This window comes from Mirounga leonina, unplaced genomic scaffold (assembly GCF_011800145.1).
Source record: "Mirounga leonina isolate KUSES-001 unplaced genomic scaffold, KU_Mleo_1.0 Mir_178, whole genome shotgun sequence".
Classification (NCBI taxonomy): domain Eukaryota; kingdom Metazoa; phylum Chordata; class Mammalia; order Carnivora; family Phocidae; genus Mirounga; species Mirounga leonina.
Window position 1 is genome coordinate 19,694,134 of NW_023270464.1, and position 24,566 is coordinate 19,718,699.

At 46.7% G+C, this 24,566-nt stretch overlaps 1 protein-coding gene and 1 long non-coding RNA gene across 3 annotated transcripts in view; one reads left to right on the forward strand and one right to left on the reverse strand.

Annotated features, from left to right (window-relative positions):
* Window positions 1–12,802: 12,802 nt before the first annotated feature.
* Window positions 12,803–20,119, reverse strand: LOC118023030. Of its 2 annotated transcripts, XR_004682638.1 has the most exons (5): window positions 20,046–20,119; window positions 19,497–19,592; window positions 15,858–15,930; window positions 13,428–13,626; window positions 12,803–13,191 (listed from the first exon to the last, which is right to left on the reverse strand). It is a non-coding gene; the product is annotated as an uncharacterized LOC118023030 (long non-coding RNA). The 2 variants fall into 2 exon arrangements; XR_004682637.1 differs by lacking the exon at window positions 20,046–20,119 and having other exon boundaries at window positions 12,806–13,191; window positions 19,497–19,999.
* A 123-nt stretch (window positions 20,120–20,242) lies between these two features.
* AGBL1 (ATP/GTP binding protein like 1) overlaps window positions 20,243–24,566 on the forward strand; it is an 813,331-nt gene continuing 809,007 nt past the window's right edge. Inside the window, exon 1 of the mRNA XM_035024092.1 lies at window positions 20,243–20,307. Coding sequence (XP_034879983.1) covers window positions 20,257–20,307 — 51 coding nt within the window. The 5' untranslated portion in view covers window positions 20,243–20,256. The remainder of the gene's footprint in view (window positions 20,308–24,566) is intronic.

Genomic DNA, 24,566 nt, shown 5'->3' on the forward strand with positions numbered 1-24,566 from the left:
CCAAATGCTTCTTCATCATTATGTGAAGTGTTACACAGAAGAAATCAGAAATATTAGCCTCAGGTCTCCCCTCGAAGCAGTCACACATTTCTTAGGAAGATGAGACCGTGTGGAAAGCGATTATGGGATAAGGGGACTGTGTGTAATGAATTACTAAATTGCACAGCAATGCTATAAAGTGCTGGCGGTCAGAAAGTGGACAAATCCGAATAGCTTGGAGTAAATCACGGAATGTCATGGTTGAAGGAGGCCTTGAATAGCATCCTCGTGGTCCCAAGGGGAAAAGAGAAGTGCGGAGAACCCAAGCTGCTCGCTGGAGATACAACAGTAAAGGGCTAGCAGAGCTGGTGTGGGGCGCCGGTTCTCCTAAGCCTGGGTCGAATGTTCTTCTCAATCGACTGAGCTCCGTCTCTCAGGAGGACCATGGGCAAGGGAGGAAGCTGGAGAGGGCTGTTGGTTACAAGGAGTTGATAGGCAAAGGATATTTGCCAGGGAGAGTACATAGCTGAGGAAGGAGTAGCAAGGATAAAGGTGAGGAGGAGACAAAAGGAAAATCCATCCAGGAGAAAGGTAGGAGCCCAGCAACCCTCTCTTGGTCAAGCCTGGTAGCTTGGAGGCTGTGATGATGGGTTCTGCCTGGCCATTAAAGTATTGTCGCTAACTAAGCAAGCATCTTAATGTCTCAGGGTGTCCTTATGGGCAGTAAAGCTACTGAGGTGTGAAGACACGCACATCAGGGCCATTGGATGAATAATTTCACAAGGAAGGCAATGAAAGTCACGTTATGGGCATCATTTAATCCCTCCATCTGGAGAGCATGTTTTGACAGGTTTAACAGAAGCTCTCCCCAGGGTTCCCGCTCCTCCAGGGGATGTGAGGAGCATCTGAGAGTCCACGGAGCTGGCTGCCTCCTTCATGTGGTCCCTGAGCATATTTATGCAGTTGCTCTGGGAAGACAAAGTGTGCTGACCTTGTTTCCTGGATATTTTGCTCTGTTTCTTACTGACTTGATTTGATAGGTAATATCACACACTGTTATGGCTCTTCTGAGAGGCTGGGGGAGATGCTAAAAGCATTGGAATGGGAATTAGGAGAAATGGGTTTTTGGCTCTACCATGGGCTGGCTGGGTGACCTGTGGCCAGTGACTTAACCTCTCTGGGCCTCAAGCAGTTCCGACTAGATTATCTTTAAGGTCCGTTTTGATTCTAATATTTTATGAGCCTAAGAAGACAATATTATAAAAGAAAACAGAGTGCACATACCACAGTCAGATGGGCTGGATTCAGGATTAGAGCTCTGAGCCCAATTAGCTGTGTGCCCTTGGGAATGTTACTTAACATCTGAGCCTCAGTTTTTCTTTCTTTCTTTCTTTCTTTTTTTTTTAAAGATTTTATTTATTTATTTGACAGAGAGAGACACAGCGAGAGAGGGAACACAAGTAGGGGGAGTGGGAGAGGGAGAAGCAGGCTTTCTGTGGAGCTGAGAGCCCGATGCAGGACTCGATCCCAGGACCCTGGGATTATGACCTGAGCTGAAGGCAGATGCTTAATGACTGAGCCACCCAGGCGCCCCTGAGCCTCAGTTTTTTGTATATAAAATATAATGAGGGGGAAATAAAATAAAGTGTTTAGAATAAAGCCAGATACATATATTCACTTAATAAAGCTGGTCTCTTCTATCTCTAGCAACGTAAGGCAGCCTTCTAACCTTCACGTCAAAGTCCTCCCGCCTCCCTCTATTTCTGCCTTTCATCCAGACACATTTCCCGAGCATCTCTCTTCCATTTCCTGACTTGGGGCCGGAGATGTATACGTGAGTGTGATCTGGTCCAGGATGCTAAGTGTGATGCAGTCTGCTATGGGAGAGTGTGATAAACTGTAGGCATAACTCAAAGATACCATGGGTTCAGTTCCATACCACAATAAAGCGAGTCAAATGAATTTTTTGGTTTCTCAGTGCATCTAAAAGTTATGGTTGCACTATATTGTAGTTTATTAAGTGTGCAATAGCATGTCTGAAAAAAAAAATGTACATACCTTCATTAAAAAACACTTTATTGCTAAAAAATGCTAATGATCATCTGAGTTTTCAGCAAGTGGTAATCACTGGTCACAGATCACTGCAGCAAATAAATAACAAAGAAAAACTTGAAATATTGCAAGAAGTACCAAAATGTGACCCAGAGACACAGAGTGAACGAATGCTGTTGGAAAAATGGTGTTGACAGACTTACTTAATGCAGGGTTGCCACAAACCTTCAATTTGTATAAACAAAATAAAATATCTGTGAAGTGCAATAAAGCGAAGCAAAATAAAGCAACGTCCTCCTGTCCCCAGGAGGCCTCTGGGAATTCTTAACGCAGGAGTCAGATTTGTGGCTGGTTGCTGGATGGGACTTTGTAGAAGCAGGAGAGAAGGAGTGTGTGCAAGTGGGCATGGGGGCACTTGTGATGTGGTTTGGGCCAAGGGACTGGGGGATGAGCACAGGCATGCTTTACTGGGGCCAGAGTCTTTGCAGGGAGAGCAGGCTGTGGTTAGGACCGTTACCTTCTTAAGGCTCAATTAAACTGTGCATCTTTCCCAGGGGCACAATGGGGCTGCAGGGGCACAGATTAATTTATCAGCCTGGCTAGCCCAGGCGGGGCTACATGGGTCCCTGGAATGCTGAATGGGACAGTGGCTGGGGAGCCATATCTAGTTTGGGAACTGCCTGTCATCCCCCCGCAGGACGTTGTAGGGGCTCGCTCGACTTCCCCGCTTTGTGTCTGTCTGGCCCTGGCCGCCCCGCGTCGCCTTGAGCTCTTGGAGAGGCCAACGAATGGTTGTGTGTCCTGACCAGAGGTCAGTGGGTATTATAACGAACTTGTAACCCTATCCAGATCAAAGTGGCAGAACCTGAGCTGCAGGCTGAGCCAGCCTTCGGTGTGACATCCAAGCCACTGGCTCACCGCTAAGTAGTGGTAACCTAAGAAACCAGAGGGGCCCCCTGGTCCAAGCTCCAGAGTGTTTACTTTCTTCTGGTGGCAGCCTGGGCCTTCCGTGACAGTGTGCCCGGCCTCGGGGTCGGGTCCTGGGAGCTGCTCTTTTCCTCCAGTGACTTACACTGGGGTGGTCCCTGTGTTCTGGGGAGGGGGGGAGGCATTAAGTGGGAGGGTTAATGGGTTGGGGTGCTCCCCTAACAAATACGCTTTGTCACCTACTCGGATACAAAACGGAAGATGGAAGGGAGGTGACACCATTGCCTTTAAGCAGACTCCACTCTGCTCATTTGCCTCTAAGAGCTTGCCATTTCAAAGCAGGGAAATAATTGTATTTGCTCTATGGGAGGCATTCCTCCTTCTCCTCCCCACCTCCCCCCCAGGATGGAATGCATTTCCTTCCTCTGTACTTCGGGGTGGCAGCTTTCATGTTCCCATGCTCCAGAGCAGAAGGTCAGCTGGAGGGGTGGGGAGGCATCACCTCTAGCTGGCAGCCATGCAGACTCAGAGGTCCCCATCTTGGCGGTGGGGATTTGCCCTCTGAAAGGGGACGGCCCCTCTCTCCCGGGGCAGTGGGTCTTATTTTCCTCTGAAAATTCATGCTGCAGGAGTGGATCGTTTCTCACAGCTTTCCTGACAGGTACAATTGTCGCCAGAAAGAGCATAAAGAGACAATGCAAAATAGCCCCTCTAAGTTGCCTTTAATTGGCTCTTAGAGTCATTTTCCTGAGATGGATTAATCACATCAAGACACAGGGTGCTAGCAAAGCTCATAAAACCTGTTTTTTCCCCCGATCATTTTCCAAGGTGAGGGGATATTCTGTGCCACTCTTGGTCCTCACCTAAGGTCCTGGTATTAGATTTTATAAGGGCCAGCAGATGGAACACGCCCGCACAGGTTTCCCACTCAATGCCCAGTGGACAGGTGTGGCCCTAATCTCAGAAGTGGGTTTTCTTTCCGTCTTAAGGTGCATATTAAATTTTTCTGCCTGTGGGAAACGACAGACTCCTAAGCCACCGTTCTGCCAGCCCTGGCAGGGGGTTAGAGGTATTATGCAAAGTCTTATTCTGGGCTTGGCAGAGCTAGCCATTAAAATTCTATTTCTTATTCAAAGAAGCGTCTATGCTGGTATTGATCTCGTACTGGCTTCCATTTTACCGTGGAGGGAACATCCCAAGTGTAACTGATCCCCACCCCCCCTTCCCCAAAGTTAGTGAATTTGAAGAAATCCATTGGACGTGGCAGGTCTTTTAATTTTTGTTTTAAAGCTCTGTCACTTGGGAGAGAAAACCATGGAGGCTCAGCTTCCATGAAGAATTTAAGGCTGAAATCAAATAAAAACTTGCACCAGTTAATCTTAAACACTTAATGGTATGCAAATTTGAGTTCCTATTCATGTAAATCACTGTAATGAGAATTGGTTTCAACCAGCCAGATCGGATTTTGCAGTTTTTCTCTTCGTGTTTCTTTATTTTCGATGTGAGTGATGTGCAGGCATGCAAGCAGTTTCCCTGGGATTTCTGGGTGGAGGAGCAGATTGCTGGGGTGTCAGGGGTGGGGGTGGGTACTGAGAGAGGGAAGGGAAGCAAGAAGGGCAGATGGAAGGCCAGCTGGGCTAGGTGCTCTGTTCATGGCCTTGGTTACCTCCACCAGCCTTCAGTTTCATCCTCTTCAGGCGGTCAGCATAATGGCTAAGGGTGCCAGGGCTGGAGTCAGGCTATCACTGTGTGACACAGGGCTCTGGCTTCTTGCTGGCTGTCTGATGGATGCTGTCCACAGTTCCTTGCCATGTGGGCTTTTCCAGCTTGTCCACTTACTTTATCACCCCAGCACAGGGAACCTCTACACCTAGTCTGCTAGCGAAGTGGAGCCATATAGTGTAATGTAATCGTGAGAGTGACGTCTTATTATTTTTGCCTTTTTTTTTTATTGGTTAGAAGCAGGTCCTAGGTCCCGCTCACCCTCAAGGGGAGGGGATTCCACAAAAGTGTGAACACCAGGAGGTAGGGATTATTGGCGGTGGGCGGGGGGGCACCTCAGAGATCATCCATTATGCCATTCCTTGTGAACTCCACTACTGAGGGTGTCCTAAAAGGGTTAAATAATGTCATCTTTCAAGTCACCTTGGAAGGATATCCAGAGTAATTCCCAGGTTATGAGGGGTTGATCCTCCTTACCTTTCAAATATTCCTACCTGTTTCAGGTGTTTAATACTTCTCTAAAATGGGCTGATGTTTTTCGTTGCTATAAGTTGATAGAAGAGATAAGTCTTAAATTTCAAATACTTCTCTGAGGTTAGTTGTGATTGAATTTAGTTATCCCAACATGGTCACCACAGTCATCATGGCAAACTTCAGACCATGAATTATTTGCATGGGAAATAAGATCAGTTAGGAAAAAGAAAAGGTCCCACTGGATGAGGGATGGGGTAAAAACTAAAAAGGGAGACAAGGGGCTTTGTCATTTCCATGGATCTCACTCCCCAGAGTGTTGCATCTCTAAACTATTGCATGTACAGATGGCTTAGCAAAAGCGTTGGTCATAATGTCCCAGAAAGGAAATCTAGAGTCTCCCATATGTTCACGAAGTCCTGGGTATTCCAAAACAGTTTCATCAGAAGTTGTTAATCAATTGTTTAACTGATAAAGAAAACCTCCCCTTGTGATGAACTTACTAGACCCTAACCTGGAAAGATGAGAGAAGGGAATAGGGAGAGGTCCCCGAATCTCAAAAGTCTTCCTTCAACCCCTGGATGATGCCTCAGATTTCAGTTGTCCCTTAGTAAACTAAATTCTCCTGGTGAAGCATTATATCATGCTTTGTTAGTCATTCACAGTCTAGTATGAATGAGGGAAGAGGGAAATGAATTTGCCATATCCTTCACTGCCTGTGGAGTGAGAGAAACCTCACATTTCTATGGGAAAGACACTTAAACATGAAAATGAACTCTATCTATGTCCCTTCTCTGCTTAAAAATTTCAATGGGCTCCCATTCCACATTCTGGAAAATAAAACAATTTTACTTGGCCTGAGTTAACTCAACAGCTTCATTGTGAATGCTCTATCACTTGTGCATTAGCCTCTTGTCACATAAAATACCCCAAGCTCCTTCACATAGATTTGCTTTTCACTCTTACTTCTGCCTAGAATGCCCCTCTGCTGTCTTCAGCCTAGATGCCCGCTGAGGTCTGGTGCCAGGATCATATTGTTGGAGAAACTTTCCCCAACTTCTCCAAGCAGGAGAAGTTGCTTTCTTCTGACGGCTCCCGTCCTGCAGCTGCCATGGTCAGATCACATCAGAAAAGGTTATACATGGATTGGTCTCTCCCACCATCCTAAGAGCTCTTTGAAGGCAGGAACTGTATTTTTTTTCACCTTAATCTCTGTGATGCCATCCCAGGGGCTGACAGTAATAATTACTAACATCCATTAAACATTTATTATATACCAGACACATTATGAATGCATTACTTGTTCAGGTGAAGATAACCCTTTGTGTTATTACCCCTGTTTTAGTGAAGGGGAGACTGAGCTATAGAGAATTTATCACTTGTTAAAAGTCATGCAACTATAATTGCCAGAACCTACATAGGAATCTAAGTTGTCCAATTGCAGAGATTTTGCTCTTAGCTCTCTATGGTATTATGCATCCTACCCAGCATAGATCTCTGATGATTACATGTTTGTGATACGAATGACTGAATGAATGTGTCACAGGCTGGAGCATGGCCTTGTCCTCATAGCCCCTCCCCAGTGAAGCCATGCCCCTGTCCAGTTTGGCATTTGGATCCTGAAGTCCTGGCTTGCAGTCTCCCTCGCCTTCATTGAAGCAGAAGGAAGCATCTGGACTGGTGGCCTTGATGGCTGATATCTCTATTTCTCCCCCGCCCCACTCTAGGCAGCCTGACCTTAGGAGCCCTTGGTTCCAGCTTGTTGGTGACCTGATACTTCAGCTTTGGGGCCCAGGAGCCCTGAGCCTCTGGGCTGGCCCAGCAGCAAGGGCCTGATGTACATTCCACACCTGTCAGCACTCCAGGTCTGGCCACTGATGGGACCAGGCTGGGCGGGGGGGTGCAGATTATCTTGGCTCTTCCTGAAGAACTTTATCAGGTGTCCATGGCAACAAAGCCCCAAGTAGATGCTGAGCGGAGAGTTGGCCCTCTGCCTCACGGGGCCAAGGATACAGTGACCTTTGAGTTACCACTTGCTGACAGCGCTGGGAATACTGGCATGTAGCTAGCCCAAAGATGAGCTGTCCCCTTTCACTGGAGGCTACTGGAACTCAGTATTTTCTGCCAACTACTATATGCCTGGCATTATTTTGGGTGTTATAAACACAGAGGGCTCCCTTGGCCCTTGAAAGACTTTGAGACTAATGGCAATGGTGTCCGCATAAACGAATGACTGTAACATATTTTTATCAGGACTACATTATACATACATGTGCTTTGGAGAGATTGAAAAGGGAGTTTTTAATTCTGCCAGCCAATTAAGTGGTGTTTGGGTAAGCTGCCAAAGGAAGACAGGGTTCGGTGTAAAATAAAGTGAGTACAATTGCAGAGTGGTGGGCACAAAATAGTGTAAGCACAAAGAGTGTCAGTGAAATCAGATAGTATTGTCCATAGCAACAGCAGTAGAACTCCTAGATCTAGAAGAATGGGTGAGTGATCTTAAGGTACAGGAATCAGGAAAGGGCTTAAGAAGAGTAAATGTTCTTCCTAAGGAATCCATTTAGAAAAAGTATTTTAAAAAGCAGTTTTCAAGTTGGAAAATTGGGAAGACACTGAACGTTAGCTCAGGAGATTTGGTTATAGTTTCAGTTGGATAAACTATTCCTGTGCATTGGGCATATTCTTTCTCCCCATTTTTATAATTAGTAAATGCAGAAAAATGGACTACATGTTATCAAGTGTCCTTTTTTTTTTTAAGATTTTATTAATTTATTTGACAGAGAGAGATAGTGAGAACAGGAACACAAGTAGGGAGAGTGGGAGAGGGAGAAGCAGGCTTCCCGCCGAGCAGGGAGCCCGATGCGGGGCTTGATCCCAGAACCCCGGGATCACGACCTGAGCCGAAGGCAGCTGCTTAACCGACTGAGCCACCCAGGTGCCCCTCAAGTGTCCTTCTAATAGCAGAATCTACAATCTTCACAATGTCTTAATCAAAATGTCTTGTAGTCAATAAAACATTGCTAGACATGTATAGAAAAGGGAAAAATGTATTTCATGGTCAAGAGAAAGAAACAATAGAGAATAACTCTGAGATATTGGAATGAACAGATTAGACTTTAAAATATCTATTTTAAATGTGTTTGAGAACTTAAAGAAAAATATGGTCACAATGAATAAACAGATGGGTAATATTAACAGAGACATGTAAAGTACAAAAAAGAATCCAATGGGTATTGTATAATGAAGTATTAAAAATGAAATTACGCTAAGTTAAAAAATAATGATAGCGAAGTGAACTTGGAAAATTAATAAGAGCTCTCCATTCTGAAGAACAGAGAAAAAAAAACCTTGGAAAAGAGCCAACAGAGCCTAAGGAACCACTGTTACCCTTCAGGTGAGCTAACATATATTTAGTTGTAGTCCAAGAAGGAGAGAGTAGAAAGAATGGGGAACAAATAATATTTGAAAATATTGGAAATGCTAAAAATGTCCAAAATTTGGTGGAAAACACAAACTTAACAGATCCAAGGAACTCACTGAACTCAAGAAAGATACATACAAAATAGGCCATATTTAGGTTTTACATAGTAAATCTGCTAAAAGTCAAAGAAAGAGAAAAAAATCTTGAAAGCAGCCAAAGAAAAATGACACAATGTATACTGAGAACATTTATATGTGTGATCACTAACTTGTTTGTAAAAAGAGTGAAGACAAGAAGACAGTTGAAAATATCTTTTAAAAAAACTGTCAACCCAGAATCCCAGAATTCTATATCCTTCAAAAATGATGGCAAAATGAATAATTTCCCAATAAATACATATTGAGGAAATATGCTGCCAGGAGGTCACAACTTGAAAAATGCTGAAGAATTTTTTTTTTTCAAGCTGAAGGAAAGTGATTCCTTTTTTTTTCTTTTTTTTAAAATTTAACTTAATTTTATTATGTTATGTTAGTCACCATACAATACATTATTAGTTTTTGATGTAGTGATCCATGATTCATTGTTTTTGTATAATACCCAGTGCTCCGTGCAGTACATGCCCTCCTTAATACCCAACAGCAGGCTAACCCATACCCCCACCACCCGCCCCTCTAAAACACTCAGTTTGTTTCTCGGAGTCCATAGTCTCTCATGCTTTGTCTCCCCCTCCGATTTCCCCCCTTCATTTTTTCCCTTCCTTTTCCTAATGTCCTCCATGCTATTCCTTATGTTCCACAAGTAAGTGAAACCATATGATAATTGACTTTCTCTGCTTGACTTATTTCACTTAGCGTAATCCCCTCCAGTCCCATCCGTGATGATGTAAAAGTTGGGTATTCATCCTTTCTGATGGCTGAGTAATATTCCATTGTATATAATGGACCACATCTTCTTTATCCATTCATCTGTTGAAGGGCATCTCACCTCAGGAAAGTGATTCCTGATAGAATATCATATCTACAGGAAGAAATGACCAGCACTGGGAATGGTAAATGGGTAAGTATAAAAGACTATATATTTTTTCTTCTCATAATTTATGTAATAGATATATGACTGTTAAGCAAAATTAATATTGTGTGGGGTTTATAACAAACATTGATGTACTATATAGTACAATGATATCAAAAAATAAGCAGAGGAAGGCAAATGGAGCATTTCTGTTGCATGGTTATTGTATTTTACGTGAGGTGGTGCTATGTAAACTCCAACTAGACTGTGATAAGTCAAGATTATATAATGTAATCTTTGGAGCAAGTACTAAAATATAATGCGTAGAGGTGGAGCTGAAAAGCCAATATCAGAATTAAAATGGAATAATACAAAAAATGATTAACCCTAAAGAAGGCAGAAAGGGAGGAAGAGAGGAATTAAAAACAAATGAGACAAATAGAAAAATAATGGCAAAATGATAGACCTAAAACCAATCATATTAATAATTACATTAAATGTAAATAAATTGAACACTCCAGTTAAAAGGCAGAGATTATCAGGCTGGATTAAAAAAGCAAGACCCCACTATATTCTTTGTATAAGAAATGACTTTAATGTAAAATACAGATGGTTTGAAAGTAAAGGATGAAAAAAGATATACCATTCTTTATCAGGTAGATTACTTCTCTCCATTTTATTGAAGTCTTTTTCTGAGGTTTTGTCTTGTTCTTTTGTTTGGAACATATCTCTCTGCTTCCTTATTTTGCCTGACTCTCTGTGTTTGTTTCTTTGTATCAGGCAAAACAGCTATCTGTCTCCAGGCTTGAAGGAGTGGCCTTGTGTGGGTGGCGAACTTCATTGTTCAACCTTGCCTTAGCTCTTGGTTGTCTATTGAACCTTTGTGATTGTCTAAGCAGCCTGACTTATTCGTGTTTTTTTTTATGTTATGTTAATCACCATACATTCCATCATTAGTTTTTGATGTAGTGTTCCATGATGCATTGTTTGTGCATAACACCCAGTACTCCCTGCAGAATGTGCCCTCTTCAATACCCATCACCAGGCTAACCCATCCCCCCACCCCCTCCCCTCTAGAACCCTCAGTTTGTTTTTCAGAGTCCATCGTCTCTCATGGTTCGTCTCCCCCTCCGATTTCTCCCCCTTCATTCTTCCCCTCCTGCTATCTTCTTCTTCTTCTTTTTTTTTTTAACATATATTGCATTATTTGTTTCAGAGGTACAGATCTGTGATTCATCAATCTTACACAATTCACAGCACTCACCATAGCACATAACCTCCCCAATGTCTATCACCCAGCCACCCCATCCCTCCCATCCACCCCCACTCCAGCAACCCTCAGTTTGTTTCCTACAATTAAGAATTCCTCATATCAGTGAGGTCATATGATACATGTCTTTCTCTGATTGACTTATTTTGCTCAGCATAATACCCTCCAGTTCCATCCACGTCGTTGCAAATGGCAAGATTTCACTCCTTTAATGGCCGCATAATATTCCATTGTATATATATACCACATCTTCTTTATCCATTCATCTGTCGATGGACATCTTAGCTCTTTCCACAGTTTGGCTATTGTGGACATTGTAAGCAGCCTGACTTTTTTTTTTTTTTTTTTAGATTTTATTTATTTATTTGACAGAGAGAGACACAGCGAGAGAGGGAACACAAGCAGGGGGAGTGGGAGAGGGAGAAGCAGGCCTCCCGTGGAGCAGGGAGCCCGATGCGGGGCTCGATCCCAGGACTCTGGGATCATGACCTGAGCTGAAGGCAGACGCTTAACGACTGAGCCACCCAGGCGCCCCAGCCTGACTTATTTTTGATGGGTCCATGTACCAAGACCTGTCAGTGTTCCAAGGGAAGGAATATCAGTTAGCACCTAGTTTCAGGTTGATTAGAAGCCAGACCCTCAGGCAGCAGCTTTTAAAGTATGCAAATATATGTAATCCCATGGGATTGCAAATGTAAATCCTGCTGGCCTCCAGACCAGGAGATGTGATGGTATCCCCTGAGTAACACTTGCAAAAATCAGGGCTCCAGATGGGTGTCTAAGCTTTTTCCTGGGGAGTACCAGCAAGCTGTAGCCAGGCCAGGGGAGCATGTAAGGAGGGTATGTCTCCCTGCCTAAGTTTCCTGAGAGCTCTTCTGTGGTCTCTAGATTTGTGGCCAGCCTGACACCTGTCCCTCAGGCTGGGGATTCAGGACAAGTAAATGGGCCTTTTGCACAGGAAGACTGAGGATGTGTTTCAGTCTACTGTCTGTGCAGTGCTCTGAGGGTGGCAGCCAGCTAAGAATTGTCTTTCCTGTTGTTATAGTCCCGTGGAGTCCAGGAATGCCAGCCTCCCTGGCCACCAGGGCCAGGAAATCACGGGGGCATTTCCCGTGTGAACTGCAGTTGCCTTCCAACTTCAACGGGGGAGAGCATGGCAGGCAGGGTGTGCCCACCGACTTGAGCACGGCAGCAGGAGAATGCCTTGTCTGTGCGTGCCCACTAGCTTCAGGGAGGCAGCAAAAATAGGCTATGTCTGCACATGCCCACCAGCTCCAGCAAGGCAGGGGGAGAATGCCATGATTGTTCAGACCCTCTGGCCCCAGCAAGGCAGCGGGAGTGTGTGGTTGAACTGCACATGGCCACCTGTTTCAGTAAAGCAGTGGGAGAGTGCCATGTCTGTACCTGCCTGTCTATGCTAGCAGGGTCAAGAGAGAACGCAGAAAGGGTGCTCGCCAGCGTTTCTGTCTCTGGAGACAGTCCCAGTTGTCCCCTGCCCTCTGGCCGATGCTTTAATATTAATAAACGAAGCTCCATCACAGGTGTTCTAGGTAGGTGCTTTCCAAACTGCTGCTTTGGCCCTGGGTTCCGGGGGTGAGTGAGACCACACATGAGTCCTTTAAAAGGAGTATCTCAGTTCCCTATAGCCCTTTGGGTCCCTTGAACCTCAGTCCTGTTGGTTTTGTGAGCCAGATGTTTTGGGGGCTTGTCTCTCCAGGGCAGGGCCCAAAGTTTGGGGTGCAAGGTGGGGGGAACAAACCCCTTACTCCTCCAGGAGAGAGTGCAGACTTGGGGTGTCACCACATCACGGGAGGGGTTTTGGTAAGACCATGTCTCTGCCTCCCCAACGCATCTCGATGTGGTCCTCTTATACTTTGTTGTGGTGGAGCAGTTCAGTTCATTTCTAGTTCTTTTTTTTTTTTTTTAAAGATTTTATTTATTTATTTGAGACAGAGAGAATGAGAGACAGAGAGCATGAGAGGGAGGAGGGTCAGAGGGAGAAGCAGACTCCCTGTCGAGCAGGGGGAGCCCGATGCGGGACTCGATCCCAGGACTCCAGGATCATGACCTGAGCCGAAGGCAGTCGCCCAACCAACTGAGCCACCCAGGCGCCCTCATTTCTAGTTCTTTATCGGAGGGAAGTGTTCCGCATGTAGCTGCAGATTTGGTGCCTCTGTGGGAGGACATGAGCTCAGGATCTTCCTGTGCCTGACCCAAGGACAGTCTTGATTTTGGTGTTGCCTGAAGATGCTCTCTGTGCCCCACTCTATCGTGTCCTGTGTTGCCCTTGTCACCAAGTCTGGTGGTAGCTGAGATGGCTATGCTGCTTCAGACCCCTCGCCTGTTATTTTTTTTAAAGATGTTATTTATTTATTTGACAGAGAGAGAGAGAGCATGAGCATGAGCAGGGGGAGGACCAGAGGGAGAGGGACAAGCAGACTCCCTGCTGAGCAGGGACCCCCCCCCCGCAACACCCCCTCCGATGTGGGGCTCGATCCCAGGACCCTGAGATCATGACCTGAACCGAAGTCAGACACTTAGCCACCTGAGCCACCCAGGCGCCCCCAGCCCACTCACCTTTAAGTGCCGAGTTAACCCTTGTTCAAATGGCAAAGTGCCCAGGGTGGTGCGGCCGCATACCCCGCAGGTTTGGCTCACCGTGGGCCCCCGGCAATGGCAGGTGGTGCTCTGGTTCCTTATCCTTCCAACCAGGATGACGCTGCTCCTTGCTTCGGTGTCTCAGCTCGGGCAGCCGTGGCACCAGGAGCCCAGGTGCCTTGCGGTTAAGGGAGTTCATTTCAGAGACACTTGGGACTGATGAGAACTCACAACCTCCCCACTGGGCTGAAACATGGCTGTCAAGTCACTTCCTCTACCCAGCACCCTTTAATTTAGCAGGGGGCCCAGGGCCCCACTGCTCAGTAATTTCCCACCCATTCCTCACCTGCCATTATCCACTTTCACATATAATTGCTCCTTTCATCCTCCCACCAGGTATTTGGGGTAGGTATTACTGAATCCGTGACAAGAGTAATAGTAATCACAACAACGGCGTATATCGGGGGCACCTGGGTGGGTCATGATGCTAAGAACATCATGTTACTCCTGTCAGTTCTCCCAGCCGCCCTGGAAGGTGGCATTCTCGACCCCCCCCCGCGGGCCCCCCCTCCCCCATTTAACAGATGAGAAACCTGAGGCACAGAGAGTTTAGGTAACTTTCCAGAAGTCACATAGCTATTGGAAGTAAGGGGACAAAAGTTTGATCCCAGGTGGTTGGTGTTGAAAGTGGAGAGGCTTGTCAGAAGGGCTGGTCTCAGGTACTGTGGGGGAGGGAATCTCCATTGTCATGCTTTCTCTTCTGCTGGAGGCACCTGCCTTCCTGAGCATCTAAGCCACTGGTTCACTTCCAGGCCAGCTAAGGCTCCTGGAGGCTACTATCCCGTCCTCACTGCAGGACCTGCTCTCCTGCACCCTGCACCCTCCTCTGTTCCCAGGGAAGAGTCTGCATGTCTCCCTAGTGAATGTAAATCCATCAAGAATCCTTCCAGGGTTTTTGTACCTTCAGCCCCTCCTCTCTCCTTGGAGAGCACAGGCCCCGGGGGGTTGATGGATCCAGGAGTAAATCCCTGTGCAACTTCCTATGTAACGTAACCCTCGTTTTCTCATCTAGAAATAGAAATGATGTCTGCCGCAGAGGGCTAGTACAAAGATTAAATTTGGATGATGTACCCCAAACAGCAGCTCCTGTGCCCAGATTTCCTTTTCTTCTACTCCTCTGCTCCCCTCCTCCCTTAGGAATTTCATGCATTTGGACAAGGGAAGGAAATCTTTGGAGAGACAAGGGGGATAGTCTACCAACTCTAATATGTTATCAAGGCAGGCTTCTTCTGATTGGCAGAAGGTTATGGCGCATGTGTGTATCTGTGTGTGCGTGTGCTGGTGTGTATGCACACGGGTGTGCTGGAGATGAGATGGGAGAAGAAAACCCCAGGAAAGTAAAAATGAGGAAAACCAGAGCAGGAAATGGGAAGCTTGAAGATCCTAAGATTATATGTAAGTCACTGTTATAGATAGACTGGTCACATGCGTGTACTTGGGAAAATCTTTTTTTTTAGAAGATTTTATTTATTTATTTGATAGAGAGAGAGAGAGACAGCGAGAGAGGAAACACCAGCAGGGGGAGTGGGAGCTGAGCAGGGAGCCTGATGCCGGACTGATCTCAGGACCCTGAGATCATGACCTGCGCCGAAGGCAGATACTTAACGACTGAGCCACCCAGGCGCCCCTATTTGGGAAAATATTTATACTAATAAGCTTAAAATGTATCTAAGGAAAGGGGGAGTTAGCTATTATTTGAGTGAGATTTGGTCTCACTATCAGATTAGGGAGAAGATTATCTGAGCTAAGTATTAGGAAGCATGGAGAAATGTGATCCTTCCAATACTTCTAGCTATTAACCTCCATCCCTCCAGATTTTTGCCAGGTCCGGGCGCTACGTGTACAATTCAACATTGACTCGTTTTTAAACTTTAAACTTCATCACGAACATTAATACCTGAGAAAACATAGTTTTATTATGCTAATTTGTTACTTTTTTGGTAATATAGGTTGAAATATAACCTGTCTATTGAAATTTAAACTGCCACCAAAATCATCCCATGTGCCACCAGGGAGAGTGAGACACATTGCAGAGAGCCTGTGACCTGGAGCCAATGAGCCCCTATCTTTCTCTTCATCTCAGCAATGTTGCCGAATGTATGGTCTGTCCAAGACACCCCAGTCCTGGAATTCCCCTCTGGAACCTTTAGACCAAATGTTCTTTCAGTCCCTGCTGGGAAACCCCAGGGTTGTGGAATAGCCCCGTGTGGCAGCCATACAAGTTCAGGGCAGTTCTGTGCCTGTCCCAGTTGAGACTCCTTGAAGCTCTGCCCTTTGCTCCTGGTTCTCACTTTTGGAACCCATTCCTCCTCCACATCCTTGCCAGCCTTGGGGACAGCTGTCACTTACCTCTAGAGGCTGAGTAGAAATGAGCAGGATGGGCTCTCATCTGTTGTGGTTATGACATTTCTACTGGTGATGTCTGTGAAAATAATACATGGCTCTCATTGATGGACACTTCTCTGTGCGAGACGTCATGCTGAGCCCTGAGCACAGGGGACCTCATCATCCTGGCTATGGATGCAATGTTTGTCCACACTTTGAGGGCAATGACATTAGATCGAAAAGACACTTTAGGATATGGGCCATGCTGAAAACTCATATTGGTCTTACCTCTGTCTAAACCCCCAAGCCTTTGCTCTGTCAACACTGTTTAGCCACGTCTCCGCACCTTATTTTTGCACAGTTGGTGTTGGGGATCCTGGGGAAGGAGCTTCCACTTGGCTCTGGTGTATTTCATTCTGTAGGATCTGCTCTGGCACGCAAGACTGCGGAATCTTTCTGGATCCCAGCTATGTCATATGACATATTTTTATTTTTCTCAACTGTCATCAGAAAATTTGATGAGCATGCAGGCTTTATGTTCATCCTAGTCATTGATAAAATCGTTGACTAGGAAAGAGCCAGGGACTGAATTCTCTGGATGATGTTACACATCAGTGTCAACTTATTACCACCCTTTGCATACTGGCATTATAGTAGCTATTAAGTCATCCTAATTGTCCATGCCTACACTTATTTCACCATCTTATCCACGACATACTAGGAGAATCTTGGGTCTGGGATTATGGGGATTTGAGGGAAGGTGTGCTGTAAAGGGTTAGCCTTGCCCAAAGAAAGGTCTGGCTCTTGCCCAGCTCCTGAAAGGTAATCTCTAAGTCCTTGGAATGTCCTGGCTTGATAAGAGTGTTTTTGTTTGCCTGGAGGCCTTGGGCCATGGTAGATAGTCTATACCAACAATATGATTTAGGGGAGACCTCAGGCCACATGGCATTAGCTTGACCTCTGGAGGAGCTAAGGTCAGCCATGTCTACACGACCAACCCCCAGGAAAAACGCTGGACAGCAAGGCATGGGTGAGCTTCCCTGGTTGACAATGTAGTTGGAAGGACAAGGAGGCAGCATCTGCATGACTCTTCTGGGGGGAGGAAAACTGGAAGCTCATGCCTGGTCTCTCCTGAACCCTGCCCTACGTGCCTCTTCCCTTTGCTGATTTTAATCTGCATCCTTCTATGATAATAAACAGTAACTGAGTATAATGGCTTTTCTGAGTTCTGTAAGCCCTCCTAGGGAATCACTGAATCTGAGGGTGGTCTTGGGGATCCCTGAATTGCAATAGGAATCTCTGGACCATATTAAATGGTCTTTGAAGCCAGAGGACTGAGTTCTAGCTCAGCTTCTGCTTGGGTCTGCCTGTGGCTTCCCTAAATGCCTCCCTGGTAATGTACAAAGAGAAGCAAGTAGGAGAGCCTTTCTCTTCTGTACAAGCTAGCCTCCTCCTTGGCCTGCCCCAGGGCCTGACCTTCCATTGTTGGCTGCCCCATGTGGTTTAATGGGCACTCATTTCAATCTACTGTGGGTGAGATAGTGTATTATCCAAGCTTGGGTCTCGGCTCCTGTCTTTTAGAAAATTCCCTGCTAAAATTCAAATACTAATGGGAAAGCACACACTAAGCTGCTATCACCCATTCATATTCAGATTAAATTAATCAGTCCACAAACAGAAATGGACTCTCATTAAGATGGATTCCAGAAAAGAGAGGTTTGGATGCAGACACGTCTGGGGTTTTCTCATCCAGTTTGTGAGAGAAGAGGTTTCTGCTGAGGGGAGGGTGGTACGAGCAGAGTTGCTGGAGTCCCCACAGGGCAATGTTGAGCTGTGAGTGTTGGGGGACCAAAGGAGGAGTGTGTTGAAGCAGACTGATGGAAAGCTGAAAACAAGCTAGAGGCGAGCCCTAATTTTGTTAGAAAACCAGAGAACACAAACCAGAACTTTATTCCTAGTCTAGCATCCATGTGTCTCTGTGTGGGCAAGTGGGTGATGGTTCTCTAGAGGGTGGAGCTTTGTCAGGGGTGATGGGGAAATGGACCCAACCTGGGCATGGGGCACAGGTATGTCTCCAGAGAAAGAAGGAGTACATCCCTTTCCCAGGGATCTTACTGGAAACAAGGTTCATGGTGCTGCAAGGGAAAGGTATCATTAAGTAGAAGAGGGTGATTCCTTTCTGTGTAGGGTTTTTGCCTCACTCTGTGCTACACAATTCCAGTGAGCTGAACCAAGAAACCCTTTCAAATGGGGACAATTTTACTTGAATGCTAACATAAGGGAGTATGACCACAATCCCTGTAGTTTGTCATCAGAGGTCATTTTTATGAATTCTCACTATGAGGGTGGTTTTTATTTAAACTGTTCTTTAGGGGCGCCTGGGTGGCTCAGTTGGTAAAGCGGCTGCCTTTGGCTCAGGTCATGACCCCAAGGTCCTGGGACCGAGCCCCACATCGGGCTCCTTGCTCTGTGGGAAGCCTGCTTCTCCCTCGCCCACTCCCCCTGCTTGTGTTCCCTCTCTCGCTGTGTCTCTCTCTGTCAAATAAATAAATAAAATCTTTAAAAATAAATAAATAAACTATTCTTTAGGTACATATAGTGAGGTTTCATTCCTCCCAACCCTCCCGTTTCTTTAATCTGTAGTCAAGGAGCATGGAGTAATCTGCCCTTAAGATAATCACACGGGACCTGCGAGGATCATAGATCATGTGCCCTGAAAAGTTCCACCTCTCACAGAAGGTGGAAATCCTTAGGAGTCTTTATTCCTTCCCTCCTGTCATTGAAGCTGGTAGGAAGTGTAAGGAGAAAAGAGGGGCTCAAGCACCACCACTCCCCAAGTAAACACAAAATGTTATAATCAGTTCCTGGCATGAAAAGTCTTCACATTTAAAGCCATTAAGAGTGGAAGTTTCTGGAGGACAGGAACTGCATGAACTTGTCCTTGAATCTGAGGGCTCGGCCAGGCCTGGCATTGAGGAGGGAATGACCAAGATACTGCCTGACTCTTGACTCAGGACTTCGGGACATGAAGCCAAGGGGGATCAAGAAATGAAAACTCTCTTTCCTCCATCACCACAACGTGCTTGGGCCACTGCTGGCTGAATGCCTTGAGGCTCACGAAAATTCCCCCAAACTCGGCTTGAGGGTGTTGGCCATGAGCCAAGGCCTTTCTGTCTAGCTGGACTCTCGGGTGGCCACAAACCTCAGGGAGCTCACTCTCCAGTTTCACACGCTGGAGTTGTGCTGTGAGTCTGCTGGGCCCCTGTTGTGGGGTTAAAAATCGTCAGACATCACACACACCGGCTGCTCCTGGCAATGTAATCAATACGGTCAAAACAGGGGCTTCCCAAACTTCAGTCCTCCAGTAATTTTGTTCACCAGCTGTGAATCCTCTGGGGATCTTGCGAAAATGCAGATTCTGATCCAGGAGCTCTGGTCGCGGGGAGGGGTGTCAACAAGCTCCCCTGTGATGCCCCCAACCACGCTCTGAGATGCCAGCCCCTAAGGGCCACCCAGGTGTTGACACGGGGAGGAGGATTAGGTGACCAGTTAGCCGCTAAAACCCTTCTCACACACACAAGCGGAAGGCCCAGAAAGAGATCATGGATCCTCCCCTGGGTCTCGACGAGACTCAGCCAGGGCCGGCTCGCCAAGCTCCATTACCTGGGTCACGTGCTCGCAGCCGCAAGAGGCCGGGTAGTGTCACGGTCAGTGCCCAGCTTCGGTGCCAGCTTGCCTCTCTGTGAGCTGTTCCTAGGGCTCAACATGGCCATGCCTCGCTTCGGTCATTTGTAAAACGAAGATGGGGCAATAACAGCATGACCTCCATAGGGGGCCGGTGCAAGTTAGCAGGTTACGTAAGGGACCCTGCTGGGAGAAGATGTCTGGTGCTCATTCCCCTCTCGGCCAGAGCTCCAGTTGCTGAGCTGGGGACCTCAGGGGGCTGGGCTTCTGTGCCCTGCCTGCACGGTTGTGCAAGCACTCTTGGGTCTCCTGTTACCCGGGAGCCGGCAACAGACCAAAATAAAGGGAGGGGACGAGCGGGGAGGGCCGAGCGAGCCTCCACAGGGAGCCTGACCAGGTCAGCTGGGAATGCCTGTCAACCCTCCAGGGTGGCTCCTGCGTGGGCCTGGAGGTGGGTGAGTGACTCACGCTGGTGCCCTCTCCACCCCCCACGCCCAAATGCTCAGCCCTCCCTGGCCCGGGGCTCACCTAATCCCCGCTGTGGGAGTCGGGGGGCCTTTGCGCCTGAGCCGAGGGCTAGGGTTGCACCACGGTGACTTCACACGCAGCACCATGTGCAGCTGAGCCTCCGTGCAGCAGTTCTCCCGCGAGGTGGGCAGCGAGCTCAGTCTGGCAGCCGCCGCCTCCCTCCAGCCCCGGTCTGGCCGCAGGCAGCCGCTGCCCCGGGACCAGCGAGGGGATGGCCGAACAGGAAGCCAGTGGGCTGCAGGTCCTGCTGCGCACGCTTCAGGTAGGAAGAGGTGGAGGGGAGCGCAGCCCGGCAGGCTCGGGCTCTGCTGGCCAGGCTGCCTCGGGGCTGGGCTCCCGCAGTCCCCTCTGGCACCGATGGCCGGTTTGCCAACCAGGGAGAGCAAGGCACGGGAGCCAGGAGCAGCTCTCACCTTGAGGCTGACCTAAGTGATGCTATGGTCTTTAAATATTAACTACCACGGTGTCGATGAGTGTGCTCTGCTTAAATTATTGAACCTGGTGGGATTAGAGGCTTGGGCTGAAAGATCCGGGTTTGCTAGAGATGGGAAAGATGGAGAAAATAAGACCTGGCAGGAGCCATGCTAGCAATGCCTAGAACAGCCTGGAACAAAAGGGGGAGCCGGGAAGAGGACCCCTCTGGGCTTCTCCAGCTACATGGCTATTGCAGGGGCCCCAAAGAGGGGTCTGCAGCAGGACTGCCTAGGATTCATGCTAAGCATGTATCCTCCCAGTGGGATGTGGCCAAAAGGAATCGGAATCACCAGAGCCAGGGGCCTAGGAATCTGCCTCCTTCTGGGGGATCCTGTTCATTCCTGATTTGGAGAATTCTTGTCCTAGAATAGTAGTTTGCAAACTTGTCTTCACACTAGAATCACCTGCAGGGTGTTAAAAAATGGTTACATCTTGGACCCATTCGCTAAAATTTGGATTTAATTGGTCTGGGGAGTAACCTGAGCACTGGAAGTTTGAAAACTCCCTAGGTGGATTCAATGTGCAGTTAAGGCCCAGAACCACCGCTCTAAGGCTTGGGTAGATGCTTGCACTTAACCCATTGCAGGGAATGCCCCACAGGGGCTGAAGAGGTCTTATGCTACAGGATTCTGGACCTGAAGTCCATGGACAGGCCTCATAAGAGGATGGGCTTCAGGGGTCCCGTGACCCCACCCCGATTCAGAATGTAAATGTTTTGTACTGACATTCATCTTACCCTGTTATGTAGTTTTCCTCTGATCCTTAAGGAAATCTTTATCCCTAAAAAATTTAAGAACCAATAAATCCAGCCTTCCAGTGGTGGACAAAGAAACCGAGTCTCCGAAGTAAAATAGCTTCCCCAAGGTCATGAAACTACTTGATAGAGAAACTGGGACTCGTACAAAAGAACTTCTATATCCGGTTGACTTAGTGTCTCTTGACCCCTTCTATCCAGTGCATAAAAGGCAAGAATGCATCTGGGCTAGAAGTGTTGAGGGGTAGGAGTGGACCTCAAAATAAATTTGCAGTTGGGCTGGAAGTCACTGCAGGTCCATCTCAATCTCCTGTATTCCCACCAGTGGGGATTTATAATTGATATTTAGAATGATCACTCCAGGGCAATGCAAGATTCTCAATCATCAAAGAAAGATTTAATTATGTTCAATATACCCTACTTAGTTCCCAATTAACCAGAACATTAAACTAACTGGAACATGCTTCCCCTGTGCGCTTCACTGATCAGAATGTAGTTGTTGAATTGATTTGGGTTCCTGGCCCAGCCCTCTCCAAGTGTCTCCATGAGCCCTGTTCCTGTCTTGGCAGTGGATGTCAGAACTCTGACATACTTTAAAAAAAGAGAACCCAAAGCCGATATTCTGTGGAATGATGTTTCACTATAGGTTTGATGCTCTACCCTCGAGAGCCACTGGGTTTCTGAGAAAAGTTTCACCAAAATTCTTTCAACTGGGGAATCCCAAAGTTCTTACTTGTTCAAGCTAGTCCCTCCTTCCTTGTGCACAAAGGGGATAGGAGCTTTGTATTGCTTCTCAGACCTCTGAGGAAGACAGTGGTTACGCATGAGCAGGATATGAGCTGAGGATGAGTTCCTTGTGTCTTTCAGGAGCACCCCAGAACATTGCCAAGGGAAGGGAGAGAGAGAGCAGGAGAACAGACAAACAGACAAAGCAAGCACGAGGCTGACAGATGTCCCTGTGATAGGATAGTAGAAATCCTCATGCCAGAGTATCACCACTTCTGCCTTTTCGGGACACAATAACAAAATAAACCCGGTCATGAAGAAATCATCCATTTCCGCATATTACCTTTTGTTGTGCAGTTGAGGAAAGGGGGAAGTGATTTTTTCCCACCTCAGTTTACACACAGCTTACCTCTGTCCTGAAGGTATGAGAATCAGATTTTCACCCAGACATTTTTCAAGTTCCCAACTCACAGCTTGGGTTTGAGCAGAAAATCAGATTGAGTGTCGGGGGCCTGGGCGAGGGAGAGGCAGGGCACAGCGCAGGTGTGAGAGACAGAGAGAACTGGATCCTGTCCCCATTGCTGGCACTTACCAGCTGTATGTACTTCGGCAAGTCCCTCCACCTCTCTGAGCCTTCATTTCTATATCTGTAAAAGGGGGACAATTATACGTTCCTCAGTGCTTTGTGCGAGGATGAAGAGAATCCATTTGACAAGCGTTTGTAAACTATAAATGGCTGTTCAAACGACTGTACTTTTTATGATTTCCCTGGTTGAGTGCACAGGGGAGAAGCTGGGAACACTGGTCTACCCCATTCATCATCAACCTGCCCTGCTTTGTTTCCTGGGCAGACTCCAGTATACTTGGAAAAAAAGGAAGGTGTCTCATTCTGTCCTGCTCTCGTCTCTCCATGTGGTTTGAGCTAATGGAGAAGATGGGGAGCTGCCAGGGTAGCAGGATGTGGTCTCCACGCCAGATCTAATGTCGCAAGTCCTCACCCGGCGGCGTCCCACAACATGCCAATTAAGTCCCTTAGTCACACATGAAAAATGTATAATTATTCGGTCAGCTTTGGCACGCTCTGAGCCGCGATGGGGGCACAGTTTTGCTGTTTGCATTTGTACTTTATTATTTTATGTTCTAGCTATTCACACTGAATCTGAGGTCTGCATCTTTGCCAAAATGTGCATCGCGTACTCCTTTTTCTCAACTTGGGCTCCAGGAACATTATCTATTATGGATTGAGAATCAGGCTGCAGGATGTGAAGCTTCCTGCCTCGAGTTAGCATTAAGCCTAGATAATATAAAACCCGGATGGGACAACAACTTCACTTTTTCCCTTGGTCTCCGTCCTCCAAGGATTACTTCCAAGGCAACAACAGGTGATTTCAGCCCCTTGGCTGCAAAGAGGGGGATGAGCGAAAAAAATGGTGATTGATATGTTTCATTCACAATGCTTGGGAATTCTGTTTCCAAAACGTCTGCTTGAAAATTTCCTTCATAGAATTCTCCATGGAGGATGTGGGTATATCCATCTATTGTACATCCATAGGGCCAGGCAGAACAGAAACCGAGCCTTCCCCCTGGACCTAAACAGAAAGGTTTGGACAAATCAAGAGGATTTTAGGTAGCAAGCACTATGTAGACTTTCTAGAGATCACAGAAATGCTCTCTTTTGGGGAGTCTGAGACTGAGGGATTTGCAGAGCCCTACCTCAACCGCAACACAAACATGAAAACAAAATGAAGTCTGTTTTAATTTCAAGCATCAGTAGAAGCAAAGAAAAAGAAAAATCCCATAAGGACAAGTGCCAAATGAGAAAGGGACAAAGTTGGCAAGAATTAGCATCTGTCAGTGTCTGAGGACTGACTTGGTGCCAGTCAAAACGGAGAATGAAAGGGATGGTGGCATGTAGCCGGATGCTGAGCTAGAAGTGGGGAGAAGCCTTTATTTGGTGTTTTGTTTTTCAAGGACCTTTTGCTTTCACCATTCCTTAAGTTCTTTAGAATTAGAGATTGGAACAAAATGAACATTTATTAAGGGTCCACTCTATGCCAAGTTTTCACACTCGTTACTTAACATCGCTCTCTCTGCCACCTGTGAGGGAGGTGTGATTGTTCTGTCTTATAGATGAGGACACTGACCCTCAAGGGTTCATGACAGAAACCTAGAAAATCCCCAGAGGAAGGATGGGAAGTGGATCTTGTCATTCCAAAGTCCTTCCACTGGTCTTTGTTGCTTACGTGACCTAGGGAATGCCCATTCATTCTTAATTTTGAGGGCACTAACTTGACCTGATGGAGCCTGAAGGTTGAGGGGATATGGCTTCCTAACAAAAGAAGAAGGCTTATTTAGAACTAAAACCTTCCAAATCTTGTTTGTTATGCGGATAAATAACTCTTGATAAGAGAAGGTAACACTTTCAATTTGGGTCAACTGGATATTTTCAATATCCATCCCTCTATCTATCTCTCCATCCATCCCTCCCTCCATCCTTCCATATGTCCATCCCTCCCTTCCTCCATCCATCCATCCATCCATCCATCCATCCATCCATCCATCCATCC